The sequence below is a fragment of the Amblyomma mixtum genome, chromosome 1 (assembly GCF_055824585.1).
Source record: "Amblyomma mixtum isolate Tamu chromosome 1, ASM5582458v1, whole genome shotgun sequence".
Classification (NCBI taxonomy): Eukaryota; Metazoa; Arthropoda; class Arachnida; order Ixodida; family Ixodidae; genus Amblyomma; species Amblyomma mixtum.
Window position 1 is genome coordinate 21,107,570 of NC_143012.1, and position 15,953 is coordinate 21,123,522.

The 15,953-nt window shown below is 48.3% G+C and overlaps 1 protein-coding gene across 1 annotated transcript in view; it reads left to right on the plus strand.

The window, feature by feature from the left end:
* LOC149365673 (uncharacterized) overlaps nt 1–15,953 on the plus strand; it is a 113,117-nt gene that overhangs the window by 14,794 nt on the left and 82,370 nt on the right. Inside the window, exon 4 of the mRNA XM_089541665.1 lies at nt 512–712. Coding sequence (XP_089397791.1) covers nt 512–712 — 201 coding nt within the window. The remainder of the gene's footprint in view (nt 1–511; nt 713–15,953) is intronic.

Sequence of the window (15,953 nt, forward strand, 5' to 3'; positions counted from 1 at the left end):
ACTGTACGCAAGCTGAGTGATGTAAAGGTCTGCAAGAAAGTACGACTTTCAGCCAGCGATCAACAAATCCTCGTCTCTCATTCCCTGGTAACTTTTGCGGGAAAAGTAAGAAGACATTTGTTAGATAAAACGATGTCAACTACCACTGGGGCTTAGAGTTGGTTCGAGTCCATCGAGTTGGCGCTTCACACAGCTCGGACTACCTGCTCAAAATGAACGAATTCCCATTCTTTCCACACAGATTCCTCGACTTTAAGTGGAGCTAACAAATTTTTGAAGTTTACTTTTGAATGTGGGCAAATCAGCTAGCACAATGTTCACGCAATCCTTTGTTCATTGATTCCTTCATAATCTAGGCAATAAAGGACCAGTAGCACTTCAGTAGGACGGGCCTCAGCTTTAATCGAGCTAGCTCGGTGGCCACTAAGCCAATCTGGTCGTTTGGTGGCGCCAACGAAGCGATAAAGCCATGTAACACTATGTCTTTGGTGCCCCACGCTCCCCACTCCAGACGGCAAGCACAGCAAGGTGTACGCGGCCGACAAGCAGCTGCTGACCCAGCATCGGGACTGCCGGGGGATGTGCCTGGCGAGCCAGGCGCCATCGGGGCGCCTCTCATACACAAGGGACTCGTGCGGGGTGTGTGTGCGGGGTCCAGTTCCCAAGGACGCCAGCGCCCACAAGGACTGCCTCGGAGTCTGCCGCCTTCCCGGTACTGTCACGCATCATATTCAGCATGTCTTATCTTTAAAAAAAAAAAACCTCATGTTACGTGTATCGCGTAAGCTGCGGGATGAGGGGGGTTTGATTTTGATGGGCGGTTATTCACATACAACGGACTACAGGTAATAATTACTGGTAGCAAGACCCCCTTCCCAAGCATTTCACCCCAGAAGAGCCGAGCACCAGGCCGGGGGAAGTCTTGTACCCATTAGAAAACCGGTAGGTCCCCGGTGGCACTGGGGGCCACCCAGCACCTACTGAATAAATAAAGAAAAAAAGGGTGTCTTGGTTAGCGGCTGTGATCGGGTAAAGGTGCTGCGCGCTTGTGTGTATTCGCACGTCTATCCCCACTATCCCCAACGTCCCTCATGTCCCTCATTCTTTCGCTTTCCCACTCTTCTCTCCTCTCTCTCCCTTTCATTCTTTCTTAACCTTCTCCTTCTAACATTGTTAAGCATACCTGACCACTCTTTTTCAAATGAAGGTTGAGATCTCCTACCTGGCGGTTAACGCCTGAAAAATTGCACTAGAGCTATGAGAGATTGCATATTAAAGAGCACTGGACTTCTTTTCACCACTCTGGATGCGAAATGAAACCGTTACCTTCTCTCATTGCATGAGGAAGAAAGAGATAAAAATGAAAGTCCCTTGAACCTTGCCATGATTACCTAACTGTGCCTTAGCTCTTTCGTTGCTTCATCATCATCATCAGCCTGACTATGCTCACTGCAGAAGGGTTGAAATGCGGGCCAGTTGGTACATTGTAAACGGAAAAAAACCAGTCACACAAGACGACGGACAAGAAGAGTGTACACACCACAACGACTGGACTATCAACTGAAGTTTATTGGAAAAAACATGGTCCGAGCAAGGCCAGCAGAGCATGCGCAACAGCATCATCACTAATCACTGAGCATAAGAGACAAAGACAAGAAATCTCATTTATCGTGGACGACCTAAAAAAGCAAATTCTTTTTCAAGTAAGCGCACCGAGGTTGTGCTTATACAATCAGAGCCTAACAAACCGATATGATATGCTTCCAAGATTTCCCGCTCCTGTTTTCCCTTGCCTCTACCAAGAATGGTGACATTGCTGAACAAAGGATAACAGCCACATTCATTGCAATGGCGAGGCAAGTTTGCACCGCCACCGGACCTCAGGGAGGAGGTAACAGGTAACAAGCAAGAAAGCTTTGTTACCTTTCGGTTCTGCGCACTCTAAGATTGTCAAGCGAGGGATTGCGATGAACTGTTTCCGCAATGCACTGGGAAAAAGCTGTCACCACGCCATCAAAACCAGCCTTGACAATCAGTGCAAAGGTTTGGAAGCCGCGGGGTTCCCTAAACCCCTTTTGAAGGCAGTGGCTGAATCGTTGCTTCAGAACCTCAAGAAAGGACGAACGACGAGGACTGACGTTGGGTCAGCTGAACGAAAGAAGTTCGAGGTCATGCCGTACGTGCATAAAGTGAGCCACAACATGAAAAAAGTGGCGGCCAAGCAGGGAGTGAGTATGGTGTTCTCTGCTCCTTGCAAGCTGTCGGGTCTGTGTTCGCGCATTTCTCGAGGTAGGGAAAGGAACCACGTTTGCACAACGCAGCATGAGAATCGATTCACGACATGTGTCGCACAGGTGGTGTACAAGTTCCCCCTCACATTCGAGAGAGTTTACATCGGCCAAACTGGCCGGTGTATTAATGACCGGCTTCGTGAGCATCACTCCTCCCTGGGGTCCGATGGCGGTGCAAACTTGCCTCGCCATTGCAATGAATGTGGCTGTTATCCTTTGTTCAGCAATGTCACCATTCTTGGTAGAGGCAAGGGAAAACAGGAGCGGGAAATCTTGGAAGCATATCATATCGGTTTGTTAGGCTCTGATTGTATAAGCACAACCTCGGTGCGCTTACTTGAAAAAGAATTTGCTTTTTTAGGTCGTCCACGATAGATGAGATTTCTTGTCTTTGTCTCTTATGCTCAGTGATTAGTGATGATGCTGTAGCGCATGCTCTGCTGGCCTTGCTCGGACCATGTTTTTTCCAATAAACTTCAGTTGATAATCCAGTCGTTGTGGTGTGTACACTCTTCTTGTCCGTCGTCTTGTGTGACTGGTTTTTTTTCCCGTTTACTATGCTCACTGCAGGGCGAAGGCTTCTCCCATGTCTCACCAATTAACCCTGTCCTTTGCCAGCTGCGGCCATCGTATCCCCGCAAACTTCTTAATCAACTTAACAAGAAAAAATTTTGTGTACCTTGAGATATGCACTTGCGTAACCCGCACCTCTTATCCCGTCCTGTTGCTGAGGGAAAGAGAACGGGCGGTGCCTTGTTGAACTCCATTTTCCATTCATGTCTTCTATCGCGTTGATTTTTCACAAACAATGATGAATGAAACAAGTACCGAGCGGTGTATACGTTGCTGCATGCAGTATCCTTTACCGTGCGTCGTGGCAGAAAAAACAACTTTAGTTGTGTCACACTCTCTTCTTTTTCCCCGGCTCGCCCCGGGCAACACTACCACAAATACGGACTCCCAATTCAGTTTGGCAGGACACCTACTTCTGAGTATATATGGCCGTACTATTATGATACATTCCAGCGGCTAAAAAGACACGGACGAAGGTAGACGAGACAGGACGAACGCCGGACATTAAGCGTAGAAAGTTGGGCTAGTTGGTTGGTAGTACTATTATGATACATTCCAGCGGCTAAAAAGACACGGACGAAGGTAGACGAGACAGGACGAACGCCGGGAGAAGCCTTCCGGCGTTCGTCCTGTCTCGTCTACCTTCGTCCGTGTCTTTTTAGCCGCTGGAATGTATCATAATAGTACTACCAACCAACTAGCCCAACTTTCTACGCTTAATGACCGGCGTTCGTCCTGTCTCGTCTACCTTCGTCCGTGTCTTTTTAGCCGCTGGAATGTATCATAATAGTACTACCAACCAACTAGCCCAACTTTCTACGCTTAATGACATATATATGGCCTACCGTTATCGGCCAGGCTCTCAAGGAAAACTTCATCAGTGACACAAGCAGACGAACACAAGTGTTTTGATTACGGCATACGATGCTGTTTGTTTTCAGGATGAAGTCCTGCACGCAGCTATCCATGCAAAACTCAACACACGAGCCACAGGTTAAGAAAAAGGGAGGGGGAAGAATAGGGGGGGGGGGGGGGGGGGGGGGTATGCATTTTTTTTCTGTAGGGTACGCCTAAGGCTTTTGTCCTTCAGTAAGATTACAGAAGCACTCTTGACAACAAATTCTTTCTGGTTTCCTGCGCGTTGTTTTTTTTACATTTATATGTTTATTCGTTTATTTATTTATTTCTTTGTTTGTTCAGGTATTTACTATATTTATCTGTTAGTTTTGTTTATTTGTTCATTTTATTTGTGTATTTATCTACTTATATGCTTGTTTACTTTGTTTGTTTCATTGTTTATTTGCTTGCTTGCTTGCTTGTTTGTATGATTGTTTGTTTGTTTGTTTATTTGTTTGTTTGTTTGTTTGTTTGTTTGTTTGTTTTTTGTTTGTTTGTTTGTTTGTTTGTCATTGCAGATGTTCTTTTAAGCCTGCTTTGCTTCGCCTTGCATTCTCCCCTCCAGCGCTTTCCGCATGTGAATAAAACCGCACACGAATTAACATATTACTTTGCTTTTATGTTTCTTTGTTTATGGCTCTTACCGTCAACTGCAGTCACTTAATGGAGCACAGCGGGCAGCAGGGAAAACAATAAAACGAGGAAAAGTTACAAACAACGTCGGCTAACGCACTGCATTCGAACAGGTTCTCAAAATAAAAAAAAGCCAGAATAGAACATATATGTTCAAATAGAATGTATTAATACTCAAAGCACTACGGAAAGAGAACAAGCAACGTTATGTATTAAAAAAGTAACTCTAAAATTTCACTTTTATAACAAATATTATTGAACAAAAATTTTCGGAACAGTGCTTCGCTAACCACGACCAAAAGCCCCCACGAAAAAATGATAAAAACAAATGCTCGCACCTAGCCACACTCACACGCCAAGGAAACGGCGCGCAAAAAAAAAGCACTCGCACGCGACTGTTCTTTTTTTTTTGTTCCAATAGTTTTTCACTCACGGAAACAACCTGGCAAACCGCTCTCACGGAATGTTTTTTTTTTTTTTTTTTTCCAAGGCGTCGCATGCCGCTCACGCTATGTACACCGCTGAGCCAAAGCTAAGAGATGATAGCAAAAATATTAATGTTCTCGGAAATCAAAACATGTGGATAAAAAAAGCATACCTGCACCCACGTGGAGGACGAAATCTCTCACGGTGCGTGCATACACGCGACACGACGCTTTTTAACACAGGTCGATCCGTCGCTTTGAGATCGCTCGATCGACACGATTTTTCTTCTTTCATTACCTCTGGTCGCCCGGGCAACATTCACAATCCGTAGCGCGGGCACTGAAAGGATTGTAAAGAACGGTCACTGCGCATACGTCGTCACTGGCCGAGTCTACTTCTTTCTCTGATTTTAAATTTTTGTTCGTCTACTGCAGAGCATAGTTTGAAGGAAAATCACCGGCTTCGAAGAAAACCGGCTATTTTTTGTTTCTGTCACCTCGGCGCTGGCTTCACGAAGTAGGCGGCGTCAAACACACGGCACAGCTCAGGCGAGCGTGGCGTCCAGACGCATCGGCTATACCTTGGCCGCCTATATCGAACGCAGCAAACCCACGCCTTCCCCACGCGCCTCATTCGCCACCAGTTTTTGCGGGCAGCGACGGGTTCGATCAGTTTTCTGAGCTCCGGGATACACATCTGCCACGAACGAGAGTGTCCCATGACACCGCTTGAGCGTGACGGAAGGAAAACAATCAGGTCAAGTATTGATATATGGAAGACTTGTTCTTCGTATTTGTGCGTCCGTGTGTGTTTGTGTATGTTTGTGTGTGCGTGCGTGCGAGTGTGTTTGTTATGTTTATAAGTGTACGTATGTGTGTGCGTGTGTGTGTGTGGTGTGCGTATTTGTACGTGCGCGTGTGTTGTGTACGTGTGTGCGTGCGGGTGTATGTGTGCATGTGTGCGCATGAGTGTGTGTGTGCGTGTGCGTGCGTGTGTTGTTTAACTTCCCCAGGCTCCACATTGCTTCCACAACCGGGACTTCTTGAAAATGCAGTGAGAACAGCTCCTCACTCAAAGAAACTGACTCAAAGCGCCACCGAAGCGCGCGACTGATTTGGGTACCCCAAGTTACATATCTTGGACTGAGTGCGGCGGGGCCGCCTAAAGGGAGAACTAAATGGTAGTGACTATTAAGAACTGGTTTCTCAAAATCCTTACTAAATAAAGTATCTATTCGCAGGGAAGTTTTTTTAACCCGGAGCAGTGAAATTTTCTAAATGATACAGAATAAACGTTTCGACTACCAATCAAAATAAAAATAAAAAATGATTGTTTGCTTCAGATTCATGCAGTCCCTGCATTCCAGCACGGGGTGTTTCAGATCCCTTGCGAATACTGGGGCGCGTCTGAGACCCCACGAGGCCCTTTCGATTTTAAGCCCTTCCATCACCGGCACTATCATTGGTCCCTTCTTACAATCATTCCAATCTGACGTATTACAAAATTCTTTTATACAATCCATATTTTAGGGGCACAAGCAAGACAACAGGAAAAGCAATAATTGCCCTCGAAGAAAATAGGTGAGACAAAACCAAATACCAAACACCAAATACTGCAAAAACAACTAATACGTACCAAGAAGCTCACGGAACTAACGCGTCATTTCGCAATGACGGCAAGCTACTATTCAACATTTGGCGCCAGTAGGTATTTTTACGTGCACTACGGCCTTTTGCAGTCATATTACTCATCTCGTCTGTACCCTGGGACAAAATATTAGGGGTCACTTAAGTTTTGCCTTAAGGGTATGACGAGATAGCTTTAGTGGTCTAACCCACATATATGAGGAATTGGCCATTCTCTACCTTCATAGATCCCTGGGATTCCTCATAGCACTCCTGGCACAGTGGTGAAGCGGTTAAGTAATGATCCTGCGATGGCAGGTGCTGCCATCGGTGGGGACTTGTGCGATACAGGTTAATCTACCCGGGCAACTTCTCGCGCAAATCATTAATTTAGCTGCCATCTGACACGGTGGTCAGTTCGCTCACAATCTGGTGGGCAGCTTGTGATGAAACCACAAGGTCATGTGACCTTGGTTGCTTCTCCGGGTATTTTGCATTCACAACACTGACACTGACGCCGAAGACGACGCTGAACTTTCTGCAGAACGGTTCTTAACGCTGTCGCCTTAATAATAACCCCTTAGGAAAGAAAAAGAAGAGGCACTTTACCGCGCACAGGCCAGACACACGCCATGGGTATGTGCCATTACGGGTGAGGACATCATCATCATGCATGCAAAGCAGTCGCACTGGAAGATAACGAAGACCTGTAGTTGCCACGAGAAGTGTGCCATTAAGCCTGAAGATATCATCATCATCATCATCATCACACTCGAGCGCGTTAGGGGCGGACGCCTTGGCCTTCCGCTTCACGAAGAAGGACGCCGGGGTGGTGCGGATTTCAGAGCCTTCGCGTGCGATGGAAGAAGACGGCACCGAGAACCTCTGGCAGCCCCTTCGAAGGGCCATCCAGGATATACTGGAGAAGGGCGACAGTGGGCAGCACTTCAACGATCTATACCGCAGAGCATACGGCATGGTGGTCCAGGAACAAGGGGAGCTACTGTACGACGGACTACGTGAAGCCGTAACCGAACACCTGGTGAACAAGGTTCGTCCAACTGTCTTGGCCTCCGCTCCTGAGGCCTTCCTGAAGACACTAAATCGAGCCTGGAACGACCATCAGTCAAGAATGAGACAGATCAGGGACATCGTTTTGTACCTGGAGAAGATATACGTGCCAGAAAACAACATGTGCAGCGTTCAAAACCTCGGCGTCATTCTCTTCCGGGACGAGGTAGCGGGCCACGGAGACGTACGACCCAAGCTGCAAGAGAGTCTCCTGCAAATGATCAGCCGAGATCGCGGGGGCGAGATGGTCGACAGGCTGTCAGTCAAGAACGCCTGCGAGATGCTGGGAAAATTGGGCGTCAATTCGAGATCGGTCTACGAGGAAGACTTTGAGCGACCCTTTCTGACCGAGTCGGCTAAATTCTACGCTGTCGAAAGTCAAAAGCAGATGGAAGAAAAGAGCACGATCGAGTACGTCGACATGGTGGAGCAACGCATGGAAGAAGAGTCGCAACGGGCACAGCTTTGCCTGGAACCCGGCACCGAGCTCCTCATCCAGCAAGTGGTCTACCAGGAGCTGGTTGCCAACCACGTGAAGGCCATTGTTGAGAAAGAAGACTCAGGCGTCGTGGAAATGTTGAGGCACGAAAGGGTCGAGGACCTCACACGCATTTTTCGGCTGCTTTGCCGTACAGAGTACGGCCTCAAAGCCCTAGCAGAGTGCGTAAGCAAGTACGTGCGCGAGCTGGGCAGAACTCTTATTTTGCCGGACGATGACAAAACAGAATCGGTGTGCTTAGTTAATAATCTAATGGTTCTTCAAGACCACTGCGACCATCTCCTGAACAGCTCTTTTAAAAACGAGCACTTCGTCAAGCAAATTATCAGCGCCAGCTTTGAGTACCTCCTCAGCCTTACCCGCAAATCGCCCGAGCATATAGCCTTGTTTGCGGACGTTATGCTGAGAACGGGAATAAAAGAAATGACAAAGCAAGAAACTGAGCAGCTCTTGGACAGGATTGTCACGTTCGTCCGGTTCCTGCACGAGAAAGACCTTTTCGAGCGTTTCTACAAGCAGCACCTGTGCAAGCGGCTCCTACTCAACAAGAGCGCGTCGCAGGATGCCGAGAGAATCATGGTCTCTAAGCTCAAAGTCGAGTGTGGTCCTCTGTTCACCTCGAAGTTCGAATCCATGTTGAGAGACATGTCTGTATCGAAGGCCATGGCAGAGGAGTTCAAGTGCGCCTTAGCTTCGTGCAGACTACATGGGCTCGACTTGTATGTACGCGTGCTCACAACGGGCTTCTGGCCTTTTCCTGCGGCTGGACACCAATGCAACATTCCCGCGGCTCCCCTTAGCGCTTTTGAGGCATACCAGCGGTTCTACCTGTCCAAGCACAGCGATCGACATCTGAATCTGCAGCCACAGCTAGGCTGGGCGGAGATAAGAGCTGTGTTCTACCCACAAGACGAGGCATCCGCTTCGTCGGACCTCACCGATCCACGGACGTACTTGATCCTGGTGTCGACGTACCAGATGTGCGTGCTGATGCTGTTCAACAGCCGCGACAAGATCACTTACGAGGACATTGCCTCCGAGACGGCTATTCCCGAGGCCAACCTAGTGCGCGCCCTGCAGACGTTAACAGTGGGCAGGGCCGACCATCGGGTCCTCGTCAAGGAACCTCCGACAAACGATCTGGAGCCAGGTCATGTGTTTTCTGTGAACGAGGCTTTCACATCTGAAGTGCAGAAGGTGAGGATTGAGACGGCCACCGCCAGGAAAGAGGGTGACAAGGAAAGAATCAATGTCGCACGCAATGTGGAAGAAGATCGGCGGTTTGTGATCGAGGCCGCCATTATGAGGATCATGAAGTCGGAACAAAAGCTGTCACACAGTGAACTTTTCGCCAAGCTTACCGACTTGCTGAGCGCGAGGTTCACCCCTAGCCCCGAGGTTGTTAAGAAAAGGATAGAGGCCCTCATAGAGCGCGTGTACCTGGAGAGGGATCCTGAAAACGCCGAGGTGTACATCTACGTGCCATGACAATGGGACGGCGCTCACAGCAAGGGTCCGCTTCCTCCGGCAGTCAAATTCGCATATTAAATTATACGCATTGATACGATACTCCCCATTCCCTTTCAGTTTCCTTCTAGCTGCTGTATGAAGTGTCGAGTACACGTAGATCTCAAAACATGGCTATTTTTTCCAGGGCGCAAATATGAGCCACTCATGGAGGTGGAAGTTGGGGTAGTAAGAGGCAGGCGGGCTCACTATCATTCAGTCGAGGTTCCTTCGTAGACAAATTGGAGGCCAATGATGTTTTCGTAGGTAAAGTCCGTGTCATTAAAAATTCGGAAGTAATTCATCACGCATTCAGTGCGACATATGTTCCGCTTTTGAAAGCAGAAAAAATGCCACGGAAAAGATGCATAATTACACTAAAATAGTATAAAGCGTTACTGAACGGAGCTACCGTACAAGCTGGCTGGTTTGTAAAATACGCGAAGCTGGAGTACTACTCAAGACTTAGCGTAGAGTAGTTAGGAACATAATCATGCCAGCCTAGTATCCTACGGGTGATTGGTTTCGTTTGGTTTCTGGGGTTTAACGTCCCAAAGCGACTGAGGCTATGAGATACGCTGTAGTGAAGGGTCCGGAAATCTCGACCGCTTGGGGTTCTTTAACGTCCCCTGACATCGCACAGTAGATAGATAGATAGATAGATAGTACATGGGCCTCTAGAATTTCGCCTCCACAGAAATTCGACCACCGCGGCCGGGATCGAACCCGGATGAGTATACTGCGTTTGTGTATTATACACATCATCAAGGCAAGCGAGGTAAGGAATAGTTCCATAATAAAACTAGTCATGCCCGAAATGAAAAAACAGGAATTGGAGGAAACACTTAAGCCCCGCCTTAAGGGTATGACGCGATAGCTATAATGACTGGAGACGTGGAAAAGCCACGGCATTCTTGAGTTGTATCCGACTATGATAGGAAGAAACGTACAAAGCCCTCACGGGTTTCCAACAGTGATTGCGCAGTGCCCGATATCGGAGAAGAACGTGAATTAACCCGGATCCTGAAAAACTTGCATACATGTTCAAATCACCACCGGAACACGGGCTAAAGTCTGAGAGAGAGAGAGAGAGAAAACTTTTATTGCTCTTTCAAGAGATTCGCGGAGATGAAGACTTCTTGGTCGTCCTGCTTGGGCGCTGGCGACTTGAGTCTTCGAGCAAGGGTGGGCCCTCAGTCCAGGGCTCCACTGAGTCGTGCCGCTTCAACAGCGTGCTGTACCAAGGCCCTCTGGACCTCGAGCTCGCTGCTGGAGAGACAGCTCTCCCATTGCTCCTCACTCGGTGTTTGATAATTGTGGAATGCTATGTTTCTTTCGCACTCCCAGGTAATGTGATAGAGTGTAGGTGTACCGCCGCACCAGGGACAGTCTGATCTGAATTGCGTTGGTGACATTTTGCTGTATATGTGCAGGTTAGGAAAAGTGTTCGTCTGTAGCCTACGCCATCCTACAGCCTCTTCCCTAGTCAGTGCTCTGTGTGGTGGTGGATACCTCAATCTAGTTCCCCTATAAAGTTGTAGGGTCTCTGCGTAGCCTCCCTCGCACGTGAGTAGCCGTAACTCCGGAGCGTCCGATAAGCCTGCTCGGTAAGTGAGCCCTCGAGCCAGGCTGTCCGCCCTTTCGTTTCCTGCTACGCCTGCGTGAGCTGGCACCCAGATGATATGCTGTATAGGCGTTTTTCCAGCGGAAGCTGCCGCCTCGCCGATGATCCTAAGGGCGATGCCGCTAATGTTGCCCTTCGTATAACTCTTTTTTGTGGTACTTGTTAGAAAAACTTCCTTGCGTGGGGGAAAGGAAATGGCGCAGTATCTGTCTCACATATCTCGGTGGACAACTGAACTGCGCCGTAAGGAAAGGAAGGAAGATGGAGTGAAAGAAGAAAGAGACAAAGGCGTACAGTAGTGGAGGTCCACAGAGTGAGTGAGTGAAAACTTTATTGTATCTTTCAAGGGATTCGCGGTTGTGAAGTCTCCGTCGTCTTCTCTGGCGCTGGCGACTTGAGGCTTCTCGTCAGCAAGGGTGGGCCCCTATTCCAAGGCTCCACTGAGTCGTGCTGCATCAGTCGCGTGCTGCACAAGGCCCTTTGGGTCGCGAGCTCGCCGCTGATGAGCCGACTCTCCAATTTTGACCACCTGAGATCTTTACCCTGCACTCACATCGCACAGCACACGAACACCTTTTCCTCCATCGAAACGTGGCCGCAGCGGTCGGGTTCCTCTTTCTTTCATTCTTTCTTTTATCTCTTCCCTTACGGCGTGGTTCGGGTGTTCACCGAGATAATTACTGCACCGTTTCATGTCCTCAAAAACCAATTCTACCACCACGGGTCCCTACACCTACCTTTCTTCTATCGCTCCCCCTTTAGTACCGCCACGTAGCTTAAAGCACGACTGAGGGGTCCACTGTTCCAAGAGGGCAGTTATGTGCCTTTCCATTTCTTTCAAAGCTCCCGCTACATTGGTGTGAGGAGGTGAAGACTGCAGGTAAAATTTACGCATTAACATTCATGAGTTAAAGGAAAGAAATAAACGAGGCGGCGTTTGCAGGAAGAAAATCTAATTGAAGTATTGAAATGAAACGGGGAAAAACAGACAAGAGAGAGAACAAAGAGGAAAAAGGAAAGGACAACAAACACTCGCGAGAAGACAGTCAAAAAGGAAAGTCACACTTAAGTTTCTTTGTGTCCCGGTGATGAGCCTGGTGCGTCGATCGAGGAGGCGTGGCTGGGCGTCGGGGCAGACTTTAGGCACGTGTGTCGGGTTCCCTTCGTTGACACCCGGTTGGCGGCGTTCTCCACGGCGGCCTCAACGCTGCCGAAGAAAATAGCGTCTGTGTGCTCCGGGCACGGCCCCCATGTCAGGTAGCCCAGGTACGCCACGGAGATGTCAGAGGCGGCCCGTGTCGAGAAGCTGTCTGCTGGGCGGGAAGAGAGGCGCCTGGATGTGACGGCCGAGGCTCCCGACGTCTGCGGTTGAGGCCCAAGCCTGGTAACTCGGGGCGCCAGCAGAACAGGTCCACCTCCGTCGCCGACCGCCGTCTTCCTCTTCTCCCCCGCACGTTCTCTCTGACACGTATTCCTTTCCTTTTCTTCTTCGTCCGCCTTCCGTGTGTCTTCTGTAGCCGCAGTGTGGCGCTAGCTCCTTACAATTGGTTGCGTAGCTTAAAGCGCGGTTAAGGTTTCAACTGTTCCAGGTGGGGGGAGGGGGGGTCAGTTATGCGCCTTTCCTTGGCTTTCGAAGCTCAACGTCATTTGAAGGTGAAAACTATGCACCCGCCGATCGAAGCACGAGATCGCGTAGTGACGCTTTCACTTCACTAATTTCGACCACCTAGGGATCGTAAACGTCTACTGACGCCGCACCGCACACAGGCCTCTAGAATTTCGCCTCCACAGAAACTCGATCGCCGCGGCCGGTATAAAAAAAATTCAGGGGGCACTTTGACTGTCTAAAGTGGGTAGAGGCGGAAGCGTTTTCCGCACCACCTTCGCTGTTTCTGTGGCACTGGTGGCGTCACATATATTTGAGTACTAATTACTAAGTGATGGCAAATCACTAATTAATTGTTAATTACTGATTAATGCCTGAATTCTAATTAACTGCTAATTAATGACGCTTAAGCTTCGCCTTTAGGAGTGGAACGCGACAGCGCGTTGTAGCGCTGCCAGGGAGTCCACGGAACGCCACCACCCGTTCGGCGCGATGCCTTGCCCTTTGAACGCAACGCTTTTTGAGGAAAGGAAATGGCGCAGTAATTCTCCGTCATCTCGGTGGACACCTGAACCGCACCGTAGAGGAAGGGAGGTGGGAGTGAAAGAAGATAGATAAAGAGGAGCCGTAATGAAGAAAATGAAAATTGTATTTGAGGAAAGGAAATTGCCCAGTAACTGTCTCACATATCTCGGTGGACACCCGTCAAAATTCAGGGGCACTTTTTTGACCTAAAGCGTGGTCACTGATGAGTGGTTAAGATGTTAAGCTTCGCCCCTAAGAGTGGAACGCGACAGCGTCTTGAAACGCTGCCAAGGAGTCCATAGAACGCCATCGCCCATTCGGTTCTACGCCTCGCTCGTCGGTAAATTGGTTTTTGAGGAAAGGAAATGTATCTGTCTCTCATTTGTCGGTGGACACCTAAACCTCGCCGGAAGGGAATGGAGGAGGATGAGAGTGAGTGAAGACACCGTATTCACTAGACGCGCCTCTGTACATTCCAAACCATCGAGCTGGCATGGCGGAGTGGATAGCATGCTCGTCTCGCACTCCGAAGACCGGGGTTCGATTCCCGAGCTCGACCAATTTCTTACTCAGTTTTATTTATTTATATGGCCTGACTAGAAAAGCTAATTAGGCTAATTGGGGTAATTAAGCGATTAACTAAGCTCAGTACCACTTACTTGGAGCATCACTATACGATCCCTTCAATTGGTTGCATGGTTACTAGCCAAAGTACAATTGGCCCCGTTTGAAATTCGCGCACTGTGACGTCACGACCGTTTCCACCAATTGAAAAGCGTAACATTTTCTGTCGACAACTGCTGCTTACAACGATGAGACATTAAAGGCTTCCGCCTTAATAGCCACTAACAACCACCACCACCGCCACCCGCCACTCCAGCATTTCCTACAGTCTTACATCTCTTCCCTCATGCTTTGGTTTAGGTATCCTCCGAGAAGCGAGGGAATTACTGCACCGTAACCTTTCCTCAATTTTTTTTTCTTCACTACACGCCTGGACTGTGGCTCTGCCGTTCGGCTACCACAGCGTCTTGGTGAACTGACTTCAACTGCCATGCAGTTGCCGGAAAGTTGGGATTATAATTGGCTTAATATGTTTATTCTGCGTGCGAAATGAAGTTCGCGTTTTTGAGAATTTAACTTCTTTTCTTGCAAGTAGTAAAATAATTTTGCATTAAATCCGCTCTGTGCCGGTAAAGTTTGGCGCGCCTCACGTGACAGGAAGAAGGTCGGTTTTGGTGGCGGTTGGCCCCCTTGGCAACTGTCCGGTTGGCATGAATACCCCATTAGGTACACTGCGTAGTCAATAATTACCAATTAGCCATTATTACAAATAATTAATCAGTCGTTATAAATTAATCGGCAAATAATATTAGGCATCAATTAGTAATTAGTCATCAAGAAAAATCAGTAAGCGATTACTAATTGATAATTAGTCATTGTTTTGTGGTTAGTTATTAATTAGGTGTGACGTCATCCTATCGTGATGTCAGAATAATTCAGTCAAATAAAGTGAAAAGAATTAGCCACACAAGAGCGTTGTCTTTCATTTACAAACAGCATGCAATCAATAACACAGGGAGTCAAAGTGGCGCGGAAAAGGCTTTCGCCTCTAGGCACTTTCGACAGTCAGAGTGCCCTCTGAAATTATTTCTTGGCTAGCCTTGACTCATGATCTATTTACTTTCGCTACGCGTACACAGGTCTCGGGTGCTTTTCGTTACCCTGGACTAGGAAAAAGCATTCGATCGCGTTGAGCGAGACTATCTTTTCACAGTATTAGACTGCTTCCGCTTCCCTAAACGCCTGATAGATGCCTTGAGGCTATTGCACACAGATCTAGAAGCCATTCTTGTAGTCAACGACCAGCTAACTGACCCCATCCTGAAAGCCGTGGTATACGCCAGGGTTGCCCACTGCCTTCAGTTCTCTTCGTCCTTTGCATAGAACCGTTGTTGCAACAGACTCAAAGTTGCAAGTCGGTACGTGGTTTCCCTCTCCCAGGACTAAGCGAGGTTAGAGTAGCAGCATATGCTGATGATATCTCCCTCTTCATTAGGAACATTGCGAGTTACAGATAATTCCTGCAGCTTTTTCACACCTACAGCTGTCCGTCAGGTGCGCGACTCAATCCGACTAAAAGTCGAGCGTTACGCTTTGGATCCTTTGCAGGTGACTTCCCTGACGGTGTCCAATGGGTAGACGGAGTAAAAGTCCTAGGAGTGACATTCCTAGCCTCAGAGGAAGAAGCAATTGCCACCTGGAATGAATTAAAACGCAAGGCTGAACAGCGGATCAAGGTCACCGGGACTTTTCACCTAGCTCTTTCTGAACGAGCATACCTTATTAATGCCAGTATTGGTGTATCTCTCTTCTCTATCACTGAAATTACGCGCCCTCCTCGTGGCATCCTCGAGTGATTAGCCACCGCATGTGGCTGTTTCTTTTGGGACGGACAGGCGGAGAGCAAGGAAGGGCTTTTGTAATCCCTGAAAAAAAAACACGGGTCGTTTCAGTATTCAAGACCTTGAAGTCATGTGTCGTGTGTTGGACCTCATCGCCATGTGGGATCTCATCTCGGGCACAATGTACAGAGGCAGAGCACTCACTGCATACCTAAAGGGAACATCGTGATATTTCTTTGAATTATCAAATTGGAAAGGCCCTGCGGCCTAGA